The sequence below is a fragment of the Typha angustifolia genome, chromosome 14 (genome assembly GCF_048772165.1).
Source record: "Typha angustifolia cultivar Huaian chromosome 14, ASM4877216v1, whole genome shotgun sequence".
Lineage (NCBI taxonomy): Eukaryota > Viridiplantae > Streptophyta > Magnoliopsida > Poales > Typhaceae > Typha > Typha angustifolia.
In genome coordinates this window covers 1,029,392-1,051,276 of record NC_133252.1, presented here as the reverse complement: position 1 = coordinate 1,051,276, position 21,885 = coordinate 1,029,392, and the positions used below count along the sequence as shown (strand labels likewise).

The 21,885-nt window shown below is 35.7% G+C and overlaps 2 protein-coding genes across 5 annotated transcripts; one reads left to right on the top strand and one right to left on the bottom strand.

Moving 5' to 3' along the window:
• Window positions 1-697: 697 nt before the first annotated feature.
• On the top strand, window positions 698-17,322 carry LOC140775852 (uncharacterized). 4 transcript variants are annotated; one of them, XM_073119316.1, is made up of 25 exons: window positions 698-963; window positions 1,074-1,183; window positions 1,997-2,069; window positions 2,373-2,434; window positions 3,505-3,646; window positions 5,035-5,253; window positions 5,368-5,434; window positions 7,206-7,611; window positions 8,582-8,729; window positions 8,823-8,983; window positions 9,889-9,988; window positions 11,117-11,191; window positions 11,288-11,422; window positions 11,852-11,944; window positions 12,647-12,829; window positions 12,911-13,015; window positions 14,499-14,657; window positions 15,310-15,354; window positions 15,451-15,672; window positions 16,002-16,108; window positions 16,186-16,242; window positions 16,338-16,422; window positions 16,511-16,753; window positions 16,839-16,899; window positions 17,015-17,322. In XM_073119316.1, the coding sequence occupies exons 1-23, from the start codon at window positions 823-825 to the stop codon at window positions 16,673-16,675; spliced, it is 3,060 nt and encodes a 1,019-aa protein (XP_072975417.1). In that variant the 5' UTR covers window positions 698-822; the 3' UTR covers window positions 16,676-16,753; window positions 16,839-16,899; window positions 17,015-17,322. The 4 variants fall into 4 exon arrangements, with proteins under 4 accessions (XP_072975417.1, XP_072975416.1, XP_072975415.1 ...); XM_073119315.1 differs by having other exon boundaries at window positions 16,986-17,322; XM_073119314.1 differs by having other exon boundaries at window positions 16,983-17,322.
• Window positions 17,323-17,475: 153 nt separating this feature from the next.
• Window positions 17,476-21,435, bottom strand: LOC140775619 (ran-binding protein 1 homolog b-like). Its single transcript, XM_073119000.1, has 4 exons — window positions 21,158-21,435; window positions 20,907-21,058; window positions 20,677-20,802; window positions 17,476-18,046 (listed from the first exon to the last, which is right to left on the bottom strand). Exons 1-4 carry the CDS (start codon window positions 21,307-21,309, stop codon window positions 17,853-17,855), a joined length of 624 nt encoding a protein of 207 aa, XP_072975101.1. The 5' UTR covers window positions 21,310-21,435; the 3' UTR covers window positions 17,476-17,852.
• Window positions 21,436-21,885: the final 450 nt, after the last annotated feature.

Sequence of the window (21,885 nt, the reverse complement as noted above, 5' to 3'; positions counted from 1 at the left end):
CTACCAACCACATCTATGTCTTAGAATAAAGATCATATAAACAAGTAGTAAGAAGATCAAAATTCCAAGACTATCATTCGTGTTTACATACAATGGTATAATTATGACTGAGATTAATTAAGTACTAAAATAAATTTATTAAAAAAATTTAGTTAAAAGTTAGTAGACAGTCATCTAAATAGGGCAGGGCCCATATGAGTTTAGAGGCCTGTGGGCAATTTTTTCTTTTTACTTTCAAGTCACCCTACCTTATTAGTAATCTGGAGGGTCTTGTTGGCTTGAAGCTTTGAGGAGCTTAACAGTGTTGTGTAAATTAACTAATTAATATCACACAAAGAAAATGAGTGACTAAAAGGAGGCAGAGGCAGGGGAAGGTAATCACATCAATAAATCCTTTGGACATCTATACTATAAAATAGAATTACTCTATTCTAATTAGTTACATTCGGGACTTAGACTTAAACCAAACCGAGGAGCTAAATGTTTAAATATAAATTTCTCTGCTATAAAATAGAAAAGAGCCAGGTCCATAGAAACCTAGCTCGAGCCCTATCCATTTGGTGCCGAACCCAACCTCGCGCTCGGGCTCAGCCCAAGTCCGCAGGAGACCCTCCCAACCCGACCCGGCCCGGCCCACTAAAGCCCATATAATTGAACCCCAAGCCCGCGGCAGCCAAGAGAAAGCCACTTCCTTCGCTCTGGTAACAGAGATCTTCTTTCCTTCACATCCCTAGTCGCTCACCTCCGATCGCGGTCGATTCCACTCGTCTCCTTGGAAGAATCGCGTCCTTGTCGCCGTAATCTGTAGTTATCGAGGAAGTGATGGCGCTCTCGGCCTCAGATGTGCAAACGATGTACTCGCTACTCTTGAACTCCTTGAGCCCCGACGAATCCCTCCGCAAGCCGGCCGAGGCCGCTCTTTCCCAGAGCGAGAGCCGCTCTGGATTCTGCTCATGTCTTCTTGTAATCCATGTCCTCCTTTATCTGTGTTTCGATTAGGGTTAGTTTGTTGATCCAATGCGTCAATCTTTGCAAGAAAATGACCAAGAAACGATCCGCATTGGTGGTCGCAGGAGATAATTGCGGCGAGAGATCTTTCTTGCCGGGAGGATGTCCGTCTTCTGGCTTCGGTTTATTTCAAGAACAGCATCAACCGATACTGGAGGCAGCGTCGTGATTCACCGTGAGCTATTTCCTTATCCCATCGCTCCATTTCACCTTCTTATGCACAATGAGGTCGCCACGGAAATCTTCATGTTATATAAATATTGGTCTATATGAACTTTTGTTGCTTCCTACTTGTCAAGGATAAATTATTCCTTGTCACTCCAAGTATGGTAACTTGGATCTATCTGATCCATCTATAAATGATTTTCTCATATGTTATCATCTGTCTCTGCTGCTTGCAAGTGTGATAAGAATACTCCTTTTTTGTTTGATAATTGTAACAATGCTCTATATTACAAGTCACGCCAAGCACTTGCCCATATATTTTGTGTTAACATGTGACAGAATTGTGCTAGCTCATTAGAAAACAATCCTTTGACTAGATATCCATTGAATCAGTTAAGTTACCATGTAATTTAGAGATCAAAGAGCATTTCAGCTCCATTGCAAGTAAATGTAGATCTTAAGAGGCAGTACTTAAATGTTTGTTTTCTTTGGAAAATGACACCCACTAGAATGACATGAAAAGTGAATTTGAGTCTATATCAAATGAATAATGAACAAGGCTAGATGACTGATGATGTTAAAATATGGATAGAACAGAATGAGACTAAGTGATGTCCATCATCTGTTAAGAATGAAACTTATCTATTTTAGAACTTCACCGTGAACTGGCATTCAATTTCTCCTTTGCCGATATGCAATAGTGATGCTTTTGGCACTTCTCCTCCCGCCAGGGCTGACATATATTCATGCTGCTGCTATCTGCAACTTTTATAGATGGAGATTGTTCTTATATTGTATTACATACTACGATCCTTTGATGCAGAGGCATTAGCAATGAAGAAAAGATTCACCTTCGAAAGAAATTGCTTTTACACATACGAGAAGAAAATACCCAGGTGACAACAAATTGTAATTTTGTGGTCATTTAGTTCCTTGGTATATTGCACAAATTGTGGAAATGGAATTTCTCTTACTGTCCTTCCTGACTCCCACTGGATGTAAACTGAACAGGATATGTTATGTACTAAAAGATTAACAGCTAAATTGTGCTACCAATCTCAGATTTCTGTCTGTTTTGATACTTGATTTTTGTTTTCTTAATTTCATAGCAGAACATTTCACAACTGTCTTCCTTTAGTAGTAGCAGCAGCATCCTTAAATGCTCATTATGCCATCTGCTTGCATATTCTTTGATGCAGATAGCACTTCAGCTGGCTGTTCTTATCTCCAAGATCGCACGTATTGATTACCCAAAAGAATGGTACGTTCTTAAGTGTGGTTTTAATATATAGAATCATGTATTTACAAACTATCATGAAATGGAGTTAGATATGTAATGATGTGTTGGTTTCTCTTTAGTGTGATTGATGCAAGACTTGACATTTCAAAGATGATAGATTGAACTGAGTGGTCCTTTCTTTTGCATACACTAATCCAATATTTATTGAATATGACAATATATAATAGATGAATTCAACAACGATGGGCCTACTAGTGGCACGCATAATATTTTTAGGATATTTAGAGATATTTTTAGGTTTTCGACATGTCAATATTTAGTTTTTGATTTAAATATATATATTACAAAATTATATTGTAATGTTCTATCTTTATATTACTTTCGTGCTTGTTTTATTAAAGATAAAAAAATGTTAAATATAAATATTATTTAACATGTAATATGATTGAATACATTTATTAAAACTAATATTAATAATTGAACACTTTATAATGATTGAGTACTCCATAATATAATTGAACACATAATATTAATTGATAACAGTTCAATAATTAAAACTGATATCTAGTTAAACGTAGCATGACGAGAATGATTGAAGACTTTATTTGCCAGTACAAGAATAACACGATAATGTTGTATTAAATATTATTGATAATCTTCAAAACTTATTTACTAATAGTATTATTTATTGTAATGTTTCACATAGTCTTCGTACAAATATGAATTTTATTATTTTCCTATGATATGATATGAATATTGAGCATGCATGAAAACTAAAATTGATTTGATAATTATTGATGAAAATATGATAAATTAGAAATAAGTGTCATGCCACTACTGGCACGACCATCCTTGGTTTTCAATATCTATGTTAATATGTAATACTTCTTTTCAATTGTACACTGGTATGTTTATATACTAGTAGTCCTTTCTTTACAAAGTCGGCATGAAAACTCCCAGATGGTCAGATCTTCTTGTAGAATCTGCCTCATCAAGTTTCATTTGCATCCTATGAAGTTCTACCATTTCCTCAGTGCAATACTTCTTAAGTAAAATCAGTTATAATGACATACGATCCTGTTGTCTTTAAGGCCGGATCTCTTTTCTTTGTTGGCAACTCAACTCCAATCAGCTGATATACTTGCTTCGCATAGAGTTTTTATGGTTCTATTTCGAACTCTAAAGGAATTGTCAACAAAACGGCTCACTGCAGACCAGAGGAATTTCTCAGAGGTGTGCTAATATTAGAGTTTTGTTTTCAAATATATTGTCTTCCTTCTACTCTTATATGTTCTAAATTGTACTTCTTCTTGGACTTTATTTGACCATTTAGTTTCTTATGTTTTTTTTTTCAATCCGTGAGGCCGTCTTCTTTCTTATCAACGCTTTAGTGAGATCAGAATCTTCCTCACGCTGGGTATTGCTGATTTACTTACTGTGCTGGAACTTATGTTTCTCTAACATTAAGTGTTTTGCCTTTTTAGCATTTAGAAGTGAAAGTTTCTTATTATTGGATTATTTTTTAATTAGCTTGGTAATTCATCTAATGTAGTTCGATTGCGGAGTTCTTGACTTAGGAGCTGCTGGAAGATATTCATCTGAATTTCTTTGTTCTTTAAGCCAGCAATTTCAAATAGAACTAGATAGCTTTTCAAGATCTTTATACCTTTATATGTAGTCTTATGCTTTTCTTTGCGTCTACTAATCTAAATTTGTTTGTTTTCCAGTTCATCATCATTTTCTATTATACACAAAATTTGACAAAGAAGTGATGCAAAGACTTTCTTAAACTTCTTAGGACAAGCTATCACTGTTCTTGCCTTTTATTTTATCTTGAATGCTATTAGTTATTTACTATACAAATCTTGATAGAGTTGAGACAGAGGGTCTTTGGAATATTTATTTCTAAATAAGTGACGAGTTTTCTGGCAACAGACTTTGAGATCCTTCATGAATCATGCTCTTGCACACGTGACTATGCGAGGAGATTTCTTAAATATCTAATTACAATTGAAATTGGTCAGTTACTATACGTAGTATTTATTGTTGGATATGCTGCACATATCTAGATATAATGAGTTATATTTGTCGATTCAGTGCGACATACAAAGTTGACAATGATCCTCTGAAGACGAGCCAGGTTGTATATGCAATGCATCGTTTCAGATTTTGTTTGAGGCTTCTACATCAATATTTAGGGTTGCCATTCCATACAATCATTTCTACTTCATAATCCCGGCAGCTCAAGTGTATTAGCATCTTGTGTGACTCTCGTCCAAGTTAAACATACCTATCTGTTGATTAGATATTCATTTTTATCATATATTGACATGATGAGAAAAGCAGAGAGTAAGGTAGGGGTACATTTGATATTCTTAGGAATTAGGACGTTGACAGATTGAATGACAACCAATCATCAAAAGCCCATGGAAATATACCACATTCAACTTTACCCTCAAGAAGGCACTAGGTGCACTTATGGTACAACCAAGATATGTTCTAAAAAAGAGTATCTCATCAAATTAGTTGATTGTGGTTCATAATGGACTTACCATTTTTAAGAAAAATGGATAGGAAGCATTGTAGCTCTTTCTTTGTACTTATATGTATACATTATGCAGATCACAGGTCATTTGTTTGATTATACTTGGAACCTCTGGAAGAGTGATTTGCAGACTATATTGCAGAGTTTCTCTTCTCTTTCTCAATGTATTGACATCAATTCCTTCATGGAACAATCAAGTGACCTGCTTTTTATATGTGAAAGATGGTTGCTTTGTTTGAAGATTGTTCGGCAACTGATTATTTCAGGGTGTCCAAGTGATACAACATCTGCCCAGGTAATTATTCAGATCAGACTTCCAGGTTCTTTCTTCATTATTTTTATTTATCATTTCTCTTGACTTGTTAGTTTTATAAAACAATACTTATAGCTGCTTGTTTCAATTTTTAAGGAGGTTTGGCAGGTCAAGGAAGTTTGTCCAGCTCTCTTGCATGCTATTCAGTCCATCCTCTTATATTGTAAGTTACTTTTCATATCCATATTTTTTCTGTATTAAGTGTTTTCTCTTATTCACCTTTCTTAAGTTGTGAATTCTCTCTTCTACAACTTTTAGCATCAATGAGCAGGCTTCTTCATCTTTTTTATTAGCATCTTTAGCAGTTTAGCCATTTTTTTTACTGCTTCTAGTTTCAGTAATGAATGTTCACTTTCTTCAATATCTTGATGTCGATTGTTTCTTTATGTTTTTTTGGTGTATGATAAACTGTGTTAGTAATTACTAGATTATGTTTTCTGGCTGCTGAACCTCTTATTTATTTGTTTTTATTTTTATTCAGATGTAGTAACATGTTATACTCTTTAATCTTAATATGATAAATAGCTGATCTCAGTTGTTAAATTTGGTTTGCTGTAATTCTTATCTTTGAACTGGATATCTAGTAAATGCTTTCTTGCATCTTTTATTTAGGTTTAAGCTTGCAGCTATATGGATGAATTAATTGGTGTCTCTTGTCTCCGTTATTGGAGTTTAATATTGATGTCTTATCAATCCTAATGGATTGGGTTAGGTCCTGGTCAGTTCACTGACAATTTGAGGTTGAGGAGTCATCTGAAATACTGGCAATGCAAAAAGGATTCGATTCCTATAGATTCTCCTTTTTGAAAATGAAGGGATACAGGTAATTGGGTTCCTGAGGATTTCTAAGCATCAGTCCTATTTGTTGAAATCGAAGGGAATGTAGGCATTTAACTAAAGCAGGTTCGTGCTACTTCGAGTGTCAAATCCACAGGTTGCACACAGAAGATGCAGTCAGTGGTCCCAAACATGTTCATATTTGGAGCATGTAAAGTTCAATTCTTGGACTCCATAAATTTACATAGCAATGGGGTCTATTTATATAGCATCAAACAGAAGGATTATGAGGGAACCATGAGGTCCACGACATAATCTTCTTTTGTTGTTTATCATATGGTGGATAACTTTTTAGCTACTTTTAGACATCTTTTTATTATAGGTACTTGTTTCATCAAATTTGATTGTTATCATTCTGTGGAGATGTGATAATTAACAAATGGGTACAGCAGCTCATTTTAAAGTTATCTGGCCTATCTTCTACTGTTCTGCAAGCAACTACATTCCAGATAGTCCATGTGGCGTCAGTCATGTATTTTTCTTGATTCTTCTTGATTAATGGAAACTGTTGCTTGTTGCAACATTATTTCTGTACTGTTGATTTTTGAGGAATTTGAAGGTTTTATTTCTGTGTAACTCTTTTTTCTTAACTCCATGAAGTATGTGTCTTTGCTTTTTTTATCGACATACTTTAACTGTGCAGCTGCAAAAGAATCTTCACTTTTAGTGGACTGCTGCTGGCTCGATGCTTAATTGCCAATCAAGGTCCTTCACTTGTAATGTCTGCGTTGAAACCTTCTTGCTACATGTTAGCTGATTTGTTAAAAATATTGATTTATTCCAATATTAGTTAAACAGTATGTACTATTTGATCCAAATGAAGATTATGTCAAATTACCTTTGAATCTCTCAAATCCTTTTTAAAGAGCAAATTAGACTAACAATTAGAAAATAAAGTGCATGTTTGACTTTGCAAATATAGTTATGTATCTTTTATTAGGTGATTCCATGTTGTAGCTTTGCACAGTGTGACGATTATCCATTAGTTGCTTTTAGGATTTCAAGGAACTCTATGTCTATTCACTTGACTTTTTACTCGCTAGACAACTTTTGTAGGATTTTATATGTTTAATTCATGAACATCTTGAATACTGCAGATTCTTCCTTCCGGGAAAAACAAGTCAAGTTATGGGACTTCACAAAGAGAGCATGTACTAAATTGATGAAAGTTATAGTTTCCTTACAAGGCAAACACCCTTATTCATTTGGTCATCAATCTGTTCTTCCACCTGTTATGGACTTCTGTTTAAATATGATGACAAATCCTGAACAAGTTGTCACACCTTTTGAGCAGCTTTTGATTCAATGCATGGTATTAGTTAAATCTATTTTGGAGTGTAAAGAGTATAAACGAAGCCTCACTGGCCGTGTAATTAGTGAAAGCGGGCAATCTCTAAGTTTGGAGCAGAGGAAGAAAAACTTCTCCGCAGCTGTTAGCGACATGCTTAAGGTTATTTTACCCAGTGATCGTGCCATATTACTCTGCAATATATTGATAAGGAGGTAATTTCTAGATTGCACTTATCTTGGGTATTTACATTTTCTTAGATGCAAATTAATGGTGAATATATGATATGATTTTACATTGGGGATTTTTTTTATTCCTATGAAGTAACTTATGGTTTATAAAGATCTACCCTGGGATTTTTATTTTATTTAAACATTTCCTTTTATATGCTTGATATTATTTTTTATTCCTATGAAGTCATCTCCTTCAAACTGTGCATGGGGATGTTTCTTTTTCTTCCTGTTGAAGCAACATGTAATTTATAATGACCTTTCATGTGGGATTTTCTTTTTTTTTCCCTTTATATATTCTCTTTTTAGTTTTTACATAATTGGGTAACTCAATTTATTTGCATGAAACAAAGAGGTGATATTTCCTTACTAAGATCCATTTACTTGAAAGAGAGAAGCTATTTTAGATAGAAACCAATGAGGCCGTATTGGAAATTTGTGGTCAAATTAGTTTATGTTCTCTTTATCCTACATCTCTTATTTTCAGTCTGAGTGGATCACTCTCAACTGGATGAAAGACAATATGTTGTGTTAGGAGTACTATAGGCTAATATCCATTAATTTCTACTTCATAGGTTTACATCCCACTTTACTGTCTTAGTTGATCTTGCATCCAAAATGATGCTTAAATCTTTAGAAAGTTTGTGTTCAATTGAATATTGCACTTTTATCCTACTGTTCTTCTTTTTAAATGAAGTGTGTCTCTCTCTGTGTTGAAGTCTAATAAACAGTGTGCAAAATTTGCAAGTTTAGGTTCTTAACTTTCAAATTCTTATTGTTTATATTTGCAACCAATATACTGATTTTACATGCTGTTCTATTCTTTTGTGGTATAATGGCCTTTTTGGTAGTCATTAGCTCATTGCAATGTCCTTCACTAGTTTGGGACCTTCTCTCTTAATTCTTCATGTGGTAGTAGTTACATCCTGAGATGTTTCTATTGATATTGTGATAGGTACTTCATTTACACTGCAAAAGATTTAGATGAATGGCACCAGAATCCTGAATCTTTTCACCATGAGCAAGACATGGTTCAGTGGACTGAAAAGCAAAGGCCATGTGCTGAAGCCCTTTTCATTGTTCTATTTGAAACCCATAGACAAGTTTGTACTTTGAAATTTGAATTTCTGTACTTTTGTACTCTTAACATATTTCATAGACAAAAAAAGATATATAACCTCTGCATCTTACTTCAGCTGCTTGCTCCGGTCGTTGTTTCTATACTTCGTGAGGCAATGGGCGGTTCTGCACCAATGGAAACACAAATTACTCCTGGAATGCTTTTGAAAGATGCAGCTTACACTGCTGCTGGGCATGTCTATTATGAGCTTTCTAATTACCTTAACTTTGACGAATGGTAAGCTCTCACGTCATGTGCAAATATTTGTTTTTGGGTCATTTGTTTGCCTAATTTATGTATTGTATTCAGTATTGCAGTAAGTCAGCACATGTAATTTTTTTTTTATAGCTCGCCTCGTACTCTCCCTATTATCTTTAGTGACATCATTTCTGAATGAGGATAACTATATACTTTTATATGAGAAGATTAAGATATTATTTTTCCCCTTGCATAAGAAAATAGCAATAAGTTGTGATATCTAGTGTTTAACTGATATCTGTTTGTCCATGGCATTCCAATGCACGAGGTTCCCATCCATTCGGATCTAATGCTGTTACCTAATAGGTTCTGACCTGATGGAATCATATCAAGCAATACTACAACAGTTTAATGGTGAAAGAGAAAAGAAATCACAAACCTAGCCTTTAACTACACTTGAGAGAAAAGAGAAAAAGAAGAAAATACTTTATTGTCTGTCAAACTCAAGTAAAACAACTTATAAATAGTCTCCCAATCGGATTAATTACTTAAGGAAAGCAAAACAACCCTGACAGGGCAAACCAAATGGCCATTCGAACGCCCAACCCATAAATGGCCCATGTTGTTGAATCCTCCACTCTTCCACTAGCTACCTGGCGTTGCCTCTGCCGATAAGTAAACTAGAATGAAGCGGTTAGACTTCCATTCCTATTATTACCACATTTAAGTCGTAGAACTTCTGGGGTTCTCATATTATTAGATCTAAACGTAATGGATGCTGGGCAGGAATTTGTCCCAGATTCTACTATATAGCACCAGCATGTCTCTTGTATATTTCTCTTCATGCATGGGAGCATCTAGTTACTAGTTAGATGCAAGACAACTATTAAAATTTTGGGTGGGATATATATAATAATACTTCCCGTCATTGTTTCATTATGCAGGTTCCATGGGTCTCTATCAATTGAACTTTCAAATGACCATCCAAATATGCACATCATTCATCGAAAAATTGCGCTGATACTTGGGCAGTGGGTTTCTGAGGTCCAATGTTTTATTCTGACACATTTTTCCTATTTATTTTTTCTCCTTTTTATTTCTGTAACCTTGACAGGGAAATATGCTTCATCACTTGCTCATAGCGATAATTTGTAGTTTTATGTATTGTTCCTTATGGATCACACAATCACATATTTATTGCTTGTAAACACTATTTTTTCCTTTTGAAATTTTAGTTATTTTGCTGGATCTTTATGCAGTAAAAGAATGCCAGCTCTTCATTATTCAGTTTAATACTTGGGAAGTGATGTAAGCCTAAATGACCATTATGCAATGGCAAGTATGTCCAGGTTCACTTTTGCAATTAATTGTACTGCATAAGTGCATAGTCCCCTAACCAAGATCTGCTGTTAAGAGTAATAATTCCAGACAAGGGATTGTCCCAATATATGGGGACTGCATGAACAGAGTCTTGGAAGGTAGATATACACAATTATACACTTCAATGTCTTGAACTCATGACCACTTGGATGCATGGGCCAAGCTTTTTCCTCGTTCCACTATATATAAAGAAAATGAAATTAACCAATTTGATTCATTAGTTTAAGTTCTTGAAAATGCAACAGTTAATACAAAGTGTGATTCATGGTATTGTAAGCTGGGAACATGTTTGGATGACATAACTGATGTTGTGCTTTATAGTTCATTTTCTGTGACTGATTGAAAAGGGAACAATATGATATTTAACATCCCTGCACCATTTTTAGTCTGACAATGCCGGTATATTTGTTGATTAGTGAAGGGGGTCCAAAGCTCATATATATTTGTTGATTGAGTTCTTAATTGTATTAATAGCATCACATTGTCCTTGACAATTCACCAATATTCAGAGATGGCCTTAGACTTCTTAGTTCCTTCACCTTAGACCTCCAATCTCATCTTCTTTGCTTTGCCTCATTTTACACGCATGACCATTTTTCCTTTTTATTATTTTTTACATTCCCATGTAGTTGGTCATTCATTTATTTCACTTGTAAATTAGCCATGATTTCAGCACTCCAATAGTCCAATTTGATTGTTATCTCTAAGTAGCACTTTGTTTTCTGTTTTCATAACTTTGGCTGCTCATACAATTGCAGCTCTCTCTCGTCTTATCATTTTACTTTTGAACAGATAAAAGGTGACACTAGGAAGCTGGTATACCATGCTTTAGTCAGATTGCTTCAGAACGAGGACATAGCTGTTAGGGTATGCTTTTAGATCTTCTCATAACGTTAATCCTGTCACCTGATGCTTTTGTTCTTTTATTGTTTTACTAATTGCTATTACCTGTCATTCCTTCAGCTGGCCGCATGTTGGTCTTTGTGCTATCTTGTTCAAGACACTAACTTCTCGGAACAAGATATTTTGGAACTTCTTCCAACGTGTTTGACTTTATGTTTCAAGTTGATGGAAGATGTTCAAGAGTTTGACTCAAAGGTTTGCCTTTCAGTTTGACTTTATGCTTCTTCTTTATGTACTAAGGACATTTGATAGGTACAAATCTTGAACTTGGACATGCTGGATACTTCTCTACTGAAGGGTATCTCCAGAAGTTCCAAATGCTCTGGAGACTTGTATTTTAAACAATCGCTAGCTTAACTTGATTTCTCAATTTTGAACATTCAACTGTGTTTATATTTCCATATCCGCCTCTACTCTTTCTGTAATTGACTCCCTCCTGCTCCAAGAAAAGGGAAGAGTTCTGACAAAGCAATCGATCAGTTTTAGATATGTAGAGTTATATCAATACTGCAGATTGTCAATTGAACTTTTCCCTTGTAAAGATGATTAGCTTTCTGTATTGTCTTTCTATTTTCCCTTCTGATATTCTCAAACTTATCCTCCTAGCAAAGTTTCTTTTTTCAGGTACAAGTTCTGAATTTCATATCTGTTCTTCTTGAACATGCTGGTGAGAAGGTTATGCCATTCGCAAGTCAATTGTCAGGCTTTTTCCAAAAGGTATGCTCTCAATGTTAGCTTTGTGAATCACTTTTTTTTTCTGCATATATGTTTTTCTTTAATGGTTACCAGAGTATACTGTTATGGTATTTTCACTTATTACAACATATTAGTGTGTTTGTGCTGTTTGATCTTCCAGTGAATGAGCTCTTTTAAAGTATCCTTTTGTTTCCGTTGCTTGCTTTTATGTTCATTTTAGTTGCTGGCCTGATTAGATCAATGATCAAAGAAATATTATGGTGAGTATTATACTATTATGTTTACCAGTAGTGTTCATTGCATTCTGCAGATGGTAGGCATCGTAGCGGTTTCCTTAATCCTAAAGCGATCTCGTGAAACACAATTTTTTGTGTTTAAGCATCAAATTTTGTGAAAGATTTGAAATAATAGAGAATACCGTAGGCAAGGGAACAAAACTGACCTTTAAATAAGACCTTTTAACCTGCTAGCCATCATGTATAATAGCAACCTGCCATATGCGAAAGGCTAAAAGCATTAAAGAAATTAGTTGACTTCAGCTCAGGATTGCACCTATCATGAGTTAGGACATTAATCAAGGCAACCAAAGAAGAGAGGATTCTAGAACTGCCTTGGCTAATTAAGATAGATTTCAGCAAAGTGTTGATACTTGTGGTCGGCTTATAGCTTTCATTCTTTGTGATCCACATAGATGGATGATACTGGGATTTTGTATATTGCCAGATCTGGGAAGAATCAACCGGTGAGAGCTTACTTAAGATACAGCTGCTAGCAGCACTTCGAAACTTCGTGTGTTCTCTTGGGTGCCAATCACCAATTTGCTATGACATGCTTCTGCCCATTCTACTAAGTGGTATAAATGTTGATAGCCCCGATGCTCTCAATCTTCTGGAAGACAGTGTCCTGGTTAGTTATAATTTCTTATAATTTCTTAATTTAAATAAGTAAGATCTTTTCAATATGTTGATGTTGGTCTGATATGTGCAGCTGTGGGAAGCAACACTTTCTAATGCCCCTTCCATTCTGCCTCAACTGCTAGATTTCTTTCCTTATCTAGTGGGTATAATGGAAAGAAGCTTCGACCATTTGCAGGTTAGGTACTTCGTGATAAAATTATTTTTTAATGTGCTTTGAGTATTCTTCAATACGGGAACTCCCTCTTTACACTCAGTTATTGGCTAAATGCATGCCATATCATGTATGCAACTACATACCATTTAATCTTTTTTTCATATTTTAGATGTTTATACTTGATTTTGCTAAGAATTATTTTCTAAATACGAATGAATGAAGTAAAATCAGGTGTAGATAGCATACACTCACTTTAGGAATTAGCCAATCTACTTATGGATAGGCAACTCAAAGTATTTGTATAGAAATAACTTCCACTTCCTCTCAAACTCTCAGTTGATTAGGTATTAAATTATCTTATGAAACAGAGTTGGATAGTAGTAGTTGTTTCAACTATTACTTTGTGATATCCTGGAATGACAAGCTTGAGGCCTTAAAAAGATCAGAAAGTGAATGACAAAACAATTATTATAGTTGTGCTTCGGGTTTGTGACTTAAATCAGATGGTTAGAGTACTCTAAGAAATTGGTTCACCAAAGACCATGCATATCGAGAATTTTGCTAGGGTCTTAGTCAAGTAGTAAGAACATTCAAGTGTTGGCAATGCTGAAGAGAGTCAAACATTATCTTACCATGAAAAGGGTGAGTTTTTGATTGGCCAATTGTTGATGACCAATTCATTATTAGTCAGATGAGAGTTAATGCTTGCACTGTGATTATCTATACTTAATAGATCTTGAATCAATTTCTTTATCTTCTCTTTTTTTCATCTTATTATATTGTGTTCCTTTTCTTTGCTATGTTTCAAACTTTCAATCATCTAAGGTTCAAATATGATCTAACATGGAATGCTTATGATATCTGCGCATGTATTTACCTTCTGTGGAGTGCATATTGGAACTTAGCTTTGGATATAACTTCAGGCTATTCTTCTTTAGGAGTTCTTTTACATGTTCACTGTTCCTCTTTAACTTTTGGCCTATCAATATGTTCCTCGATAAATTTAAGAATGACTTTGTCTTGTTAGTGTTCTAAATGTCACAGATCATTAAAATTGGTCACTGCAATGGCATTGCTTTTCTTGTTGCACTTTAACATTTTTTTAGAAACTATAGTTCAGCACTTAATGACTATTGAGGTCATTAGAAAAGATTGTTTTGCTTTATTATCCATTTATTCATTTAGTTTGGATCAAATTTTGAGGGAGATTAATCAACAGCACCTTTTTCTTTGTATCTGACATGTTAGAAACTTGATAAGTAGCAAGTTTCCTAGTGCTCTTTTGATTGTTTTCATTGTGAATGCGCTGGAACTTTGGAAGTTTCCAAGGAAATTTGACCAGCTAGATTGCTTTCAGTAGCTTATTCTACACATCCTATTAAGTAGAAACTTTGAGGTAGTAAAATCCTATGGATTGTTAGACTATATCTTCCTAAGATGGCATTGGTAACATCAAAGTTAATGTCTTTATGCAATAGCATTTAAGAGATGTTTCATAATACAGGTGGCTGTCAGTATTATTGAGGACTACATAGTTTTTGGTGGAGCTGAATTTTTGAAGAGGCATGCTCCAAGTTTAGCTAAACTTCTCGATGTTATTATTGGAAATGTTAATGACAAAGGGCTGCTTTCAACACTTCCTATTGTTGATATTCTAGTTCAGGTACGTTGCTTCTTTCAGGTGCAATAGATTGATTACTTTACATTAGTGACAGAAACTTTTCCTATTTCATTTTATTCCAGTCAGCTGAATAGATTGAGACTTTTAGACATTGTTGCTAATGCTAGCTGGATCTCCATTCTGTTGCTTCCAATGGCTGTAAATAATTGCTTGATGCTTAGCTTTTACTCATATACAAGTGATGAAAGTAATCAATACATGCAAGTGCAACTTATTATTAAACTTCATATTTTATTATTATATTCAGTGGAAATTGCTTTCCAGTTTGTCTCTGAACTATGAACGCGCTATCTTGAGTTTAAACAAGCTTGTTAATCTACTTCTGGACTAGTGTTTGTAGCGAGCTATTAGCAATGTCCAAAGTTATGAGTTTGATTTCTTTCATGTATGAAGATCTTAAGCTGGAAATAATTCATGAGGAAGCCAACTAGCTGCAAGTTGCCAAACATGCAGATTTAATATTTTTTTTTACTGTATGTTTCTGTTTGAAACATGGATTTGCCCTTTTACATGTGAGATATGTGGTAAAGCACCTCTAATATTTGATATTAGTACCCGTTTTTTGTCTTGATATTGGAAACCATGCCACTGGTGCTTGTTTGCAGTTATACTAATCAAACTAATGATATTGTAGTGCTTTCCTTTGGAAGGGCCATCATTGATTCCTGGAGTTCTTCAGGTACTGAATTTGTTTTCTTGTTAATTCTTGAGAAATATCAATTAGTACTAACTTGCTTCTTTTGCTGTTGGGTATCTTTACTCGTGGGCTTTGTAGAAACTCATCTTTATATGCTTGTGTGGAGACGATGAGCGTAATCCTTCTAGGACAACAGTACGTGCAACTTCTGGAGCTATACTTGCAAGACTTCTGGTGATGAATACCAAATATCTGGCTCAGTTGGCGTCTGAGCCATCTCTTGCTGTGGCCCTTCAGCAAGCAGGACTTTCCATTAACCAGAATATACTTCTTTGTTTAGTTGATATGTGGATTGACAAGGTAGTTGATATTCTATTTGCCTTCAGTTGTTAGTTCAGATCCTTTTATTAGAATTTTCACAGAAGAGAATAAGGTGATAATTTGGTAGTATAAAAAAACTGTAAATAGCCAGATGGGCCTGTATATTTTTATTTGGGAGAAATACTGAGGGACGTTAACAATGAGAAAAATGAAGAAATTTTTCTGGATATCCTCAAAGACAAAACTTTACCATGTGATAAGTGATTAACACAATTGTAGAGATTTAGTTCTTAGTGATGCTTACTGCTCTTTTTGCATATTTACCCCGTTAGCAATAAAGCATTCATTTTCATGTTTACTTTCTACAGATAGACAATGCCACAGTCCTGCAAAGAAAGACCTATGCATTAGCCCTTTCCATCATTTTGACTTTAGGAGTACCTGAAGTACTTGACAAGCTTGATGAAATCCTAAGGTAAAATTTTCCCCAGAAATTAACTCCATGTATTTGGTCTTTTCTAAATAATAGGTATATTGGTTTTCACATTGTAGTATCTGTACAAGCATTATTATGGGAGGAAATGAAGAACCAAGTGAGGAAGATTCCAGGTGATTTGTCCCATAATGTTCTTCCATTTGTAATCAGATCTGTCTTGGTGTTTCATAGTAGTGTCTTATAAATGTAACTGCTAATTTCTTGACAGTGGCGATATTACAAGCTCTCCTTGGCCCAACGATGAGAATCATGGATATGGTAGTGTTTCAAGCAAAGAGTTCAGGAGGAGACAAGTAAGCTGTTATTATTTGAAAGCTACTTTTATGTCTAAACTTTGTTTCCATTTGCACCATGATTTAGAGAATTTATCTTTATTATCAGATAAAAGATTCAGATCCCATCAAACAGTTGTCGTTAGAGGGAATGCTGAGAGAGAACTTGAAAACTTGTGCATCCCTTCATGGGGAAGCTTCTTTCAATGCCGCTATTAGCAGGATCCACCCGTCAGCATTTGCTCAGTTGCAGCAGGCACTGAAGATGGCGTAGGATGTTAATATATGCATCTCTTAATTCCTTAAATATTTTTCTGAGTTCACTGCAAACAACCCTTGTTTCTCACACATTGTAAGTCATTATTTCGACACTGATTTTGACTGCTGACATTTATTCCTAGTTTCTGCATCTAACGTTTTGATCTTTTTTTACTCAGGTGCTACCCTTTGATTTGCGAAGGTTGCACATCTCTTTTGCCCACCTTTACAGAATGCTGTGTAAGTACATTTTCTTGTGCATTTAGTGTTTCACCGGTGGAGTAGAGAAAGGGAATTGATGGCTGTATTGTTTCATCGTGAAGCAGGCAAGATTTTTTTTTTTTCTTTGTCTCAGGTTCTTCTTCATGAGTTGAGGCAGGCAAGTTTTTCTAGGTTCTGCTTCATGAGTGGCCTTTCAGGCATGGGTGTAATGTACGTTTTATCTTCCAAATTCGCTGAAAAAAGAAAGGTACATACAAAAAGAGAAAGATGGAGGGGGACATGAAAGTGTATATTATAATATAACTAACAATTGAGTTGCTTCTGAGAGACTAAAAAGTTTGTTGTGTATCTTTTTTTTAAGTGTTGGCACATTTATTCATTCATTAGCAGCATTTATTTCCTTCACGTTAGCAGAGAAGACGGATGTGGGTCAATCGGCTTATAAAATATTATATTGAACATTTACAAGGTGTGAATGTGATGCCTATCTAAGAAGGCACACGTCATTCAATGTATATTGCTCTGCGTTTTCACAGTGTCTTCTTAGAGTAGCGAAGTCGAACAGATAAAAAGAAGACAAAGCGACAGGAATAATGACTGGACCAATCGCAAAAGATAAACGATCAAATTGATTCTCAAAATCCGAATAAAATATATTTCAAACATTACAAATATACCAAACCTCAAAACCATCATCGCCAGGACTCACCATACAATATACCAAAGCATAAGGCTTAGTAAAACACTTACGCAACACCACAAGGTATACAGCACCTCGAGGTACGACCAAGACAGACTAAGATCACTTTAGTCCGACCCAAACCTTGCCCACCTTCCAAATCAATATTTTGGAAATTACTAAGAAATCAAAAAATATTGAACCTTAAAAGAGGGAAAAATGAAGAACATGACACACTATTTGAGTTTATTCTAGCTTCGGACCTAAAAGCTGCAGAGGGCTTCAGTCTTGTCTACTGCTTTCCTGCTTCCTCATCCGCAGCGTCAGCAGGCACCTCTTTCTTTGCATCTCCCTCAGTTTTGCTTTCGGTCACTGTCAACTTCTCCAGAAGTCCAGCAGCAGATGAAGCATCGGCGTTCTCTTCCCCCTCATCCTTTCCAAGTGACTCAGCAATCTCCTCGACCATGTCCCTGAACTTCTTGCAGTCTAAGAAAAAAAAATTGATTATTAACATTATGAAAGTTGCAACAACTCTTAAAGGGACATAGTCCGACAAGCAGAAACTAAACTGTCAGCATTTCAACATGTCTGCATGCAATAGAGATCTTGCAAAAAGTTACAATAACTATTGTAGAAATTGCTTGATACACACTAAGCTTATCACTGTAGCGATCTTCTGCCAAAACAAAGTTACTAGAAATGTTCAGTCTGTCGTACTGGTAAAATGATTGTCAATAGCGACAAGATTGTGTAATAAAATATAGGACTTGTGAGTAATAGCAGTGGCAAAAAGTTTCAGAAATGGCTGGTATCCTAGGACCTGAGACATGGGAATATAGAGCATTTTCCTCCAACAAAGAACTGATCACTGATCCTAGGAATAACAGTCAGGTCCATATGATGCATCACTAAAGCCATATACATTATTCCAAGCTGGACAAATGGTTAATATATTTGTCATCTATCAAAGCCACCCAAACTACAACTCATCAGAACTGCATGAAATTGTCTGTGCAAACTACAGAGTACAAACTATCAATGAAAAGAACGGATATTTTGAGCAGTGCATTTCAACCAATTAATAGTTCATCAGAAACAATTAACCATCAACTTGGAATGCATCATAATGCAGAACACAAATTATTATACACATTCATAGATGTTGGCTGTTAACCGCAAGAACAATGATAGAAAATTAAGTTGCAATTACATGGGATTAGTTAACTTCATGAACCCTTTTTATGAATTATTAGACTAATACTCCACAACTCCTTTAGTTTTCCTACATGATCCTACTACCACAATTGGAAATGATGAGATTGAACAGTATAAAGTCGATAACATATTATAACCAAAAAAAAATTTAATGCTATGACCAATTATAAACTATACATTTCATAACTTCACATAGATAGGATTTTACACCTAATAAATATCCTTAAAAATACTCGCAACAACTCGACGATCAAGCAACAGCTCACAACAAATTTGTATCATCCTTAAGTGTACAGATAACAAAAATGAAAGGTTAAATAATAGGAACACCCCCTAAACAATAGCATAATATCACACTGACCCCTGAAGAAAAAAAAAATCAGACACTAATTCCCCTAAATTATCAAGGTGTGGCAAAAGGTTAGGATAATATTAATTATGTTTGAAGGAAATGGTTGTGCTTGACACATAACCCCCTTTTTTGCATTTGGTGACCATGCTGCCCTCCTTATTTTATAGGTTTATCCCAAAAAACGACACAGCTCCCTTTTTTGGCCATATGATAATGAGAAGCATTACAATGATACAATCTCTCCCTAACAGTTGCATGCAGAAGAAAGCTCTTCAAAGTAAGGCTGGCCTAGTATTAGACTTTGGATCTTACATCGAGCACCTTGAAGGCACATAAGAAACACAGATATCCTTATACTCTTGTTGTATCCATATCGGATACTGTATCAGATATGATATTTGTTGGATACTTCCAAATATGTATCAAATGCTTTCTTAAAGTATCTGAATTTTTAAAAATGACATTAATGTCATTGATAATTCTTGGATACTTCTAGATATCCATCAATAAAAGCTAGATCAAGGAGACAACCATATTTCATTTCTTATCAGATGTAGAAGGTTTTTTTTTGTGAAAAAATTGAGTTTAGTTATTTATTTTATGATCTATATTCGGTAATCATGTTACAAGTACCAACTTCTTTTGATTTATTGATTACATTGCTATATCTTACATCTCTGTTAGCAATATACTACGTAATAGTAGTTCTCGGGTACGAATGGTAGTTCTTTTAAAAAATTAATTGAAAATTTCCTTATATAATCTATCATAAACAAAAATAATGTAGAATTCCTCGAGTAAGAAAATAGAAGTACAAAAGTTAACTAATTATATATATTACATATATATGAGCAATGTATCATAGGCGTATCATATCATTAATTTTTTAAGATGTCATATCACCATATCTGTATCATATCATATAGCATCCGTATTTGTGCTTCATGGGAGGGCACACGGCGCGATGTGGTAGGTGATTCTCACACCGGTGCTGCTACCCATTAGACTACTTTTTGTCAGCATGGCCCAAAAGAAGGCCTCGGAGGTAGCATTGAGGTCCACAGGGAGGCAGTACTCGAGGGAGATGATGAGGGCAGGGAGGAAGGCAGCAAAAGTGGAAGGGGACAGAGCTGAACCTGAAGAGGATACAGCGGCAGCCGTGGAAGAAGAGGTCAGCAAGCTTCTCATTGTTGGGTGGCAGAGAGGAAGGGAGGATGAGATGGAGGAGGTGTTACAGGATATATCAATTATTGGTCAACAGCCAATCAAATTGCAAGTCAATGCCCATTATCATGAGTGCAAAGCTCATTTTGCCTTACTTGTTGATGGTGTCTACATGGATTTAATTTTCAATAGTTTATGATGTGTTAGTGTCTGGTTTCTTTCTTCAGTGGCCATTTTCTTTGTTTACAGTCAATGTGATATTATGCTGTTGTTCAGGGGATTCGTGTCACTTAACCAAAAATGAAACAAAGAGTCTTGGGGTTTAGTACAGTAAAGCACCTAATCAAGATAAAATTCCACAGATACAAGCAGAGGGAAAACTCACTCTCAACAGATGCAAATCGGATAGCAAACATCTCCTCCTTCAATTCCCCATCCGAGAAATCCGTGGCGTGCCACACGCACGACTTATCATTTCCGGCATGGTCCTGCATCTTAGTTGTCGCAACAACTACAAAACCAAAATAACACCAAAATGAATCCGCAAATCCTCAAACCATAGATCAATTCCATATTACTACAAAACCCTAAAACAAATCACGAGGAAGAAGAGACCTAAATGGTTAGCGCAGATCTTGAGAGTCTTCGCCTGCCTCATAACCAACCGGACCTTTCTAGTCACCTTGTGCTTGAGAAGCTTCACGCTCCCGCTACCCCTCTCCTTCCACAGGCTCCCCTCCTTATCGTACCGGTAAAGCTTCGCCTTCCTACAAAAAGAAACCGGATCGATCGGATCCCGATCATGAAATGAGAGGAGATCACACCAAAAAAAAAAAAAAACGAATTCCTAGGATCGAAGCGCGCACAGATCGAGAAGTACGTCCTCCTCTTCCTCGCCGGTGGTGACAGCGACCTCCTCAAGCTTGACAATCGGGGCGATCTGGGCACCCGTGTCCTCGTCGTCCCCGGCTGCGGCCTCAGCCTCCTCGTCTCTGCGATCGGGATCAGTGCTCGCCATGGCTACTACGGACGGACGAGACGGAGGCAGTGAGAGACTTCAGAGGGAAATGGGATGGCGGTGGAACCTAGGGTTCTTATTCTAGACAGGGCGAGGAGGCGATTGCGACCTGTGAGAATAAAAAGCGAGGAGGACTTTTTGCAAAGAAAACCCACAAATATAGAGTATTTCGTATCTATTATTGGTGGGTATGGGCCTCCACTCCACTCCAAATCTCCAATGCCTTATCTAAATATTTCAAATCGACATTTTGAACTATAAAAATAAAATCTATTATTATATAAGACTTCAGTTACATTAAGTTAAGTTGATTTGAGGCCCTACATTATATCTTAATTCCCCTTCAAATCCCCTTTAGTTTTCCAAGTTTTGAAGGTTAAGTATATATACTAGACGATAAAAATCCACTAACCTCCCTTGGGTATTCACCTTTTGTTTTTGAGGTGCGAAACAACCAATCCAAGGTAAAAATGGAAGCATGAATTATATTTGTTTCAACTTCAACCCATTTAACTTTTATTTTGAGGTACAAAACAACCATATAGGCAATAAACAATCGGAGGAACTAAACAGGGA

Bases quoted from the DNA above. Each gene is read 5' to 3' on its own strand.
- LOC140775852 (XM_073119316.1), top strand. From the start codon at position 823: ATGGCGCTCTCGGCCTCAGATGTGCAAACGATGTACTCGCTACTCTTG. The intron at 5,254-5,367 runs GTAATTATTCAG...TCAATTTTTAAG, and splicing joins GTGATACAACATCTGCCCAG to GAGGTTTGGCAGGTCAAGGA. The intron at 11,192-11,287 runs GTATGCTTTTAG...TCATTCCTTCAG, and splicing joins ACGAGGACATAGCTGTTAGG to CTGGCCGCATGTTGGTCTTT.
- LOC140775619 (XM_073119000.1), bottom strand. From the start codon at position 21,309: ATGGCGAGCACTGATCCCGATCGCAGAGACGAGGAGGCTGAGGCCGCA. The intron at 21,059-21,157 runs GTGCGCGCTTCG...TTCTTTTTGTAG, and splicing joins GAGGACGTACTTCTCGATCT to GAAGGCGAAGCTTTACCGGT. The intron at 18,047-20,676 runs GTGAGTTTTCCC...TTTTTTTCTTAG, and splicing joins CCGATTTGCATCTGTTGAGA to ACTGCAAGAAGTTCAGGGAC.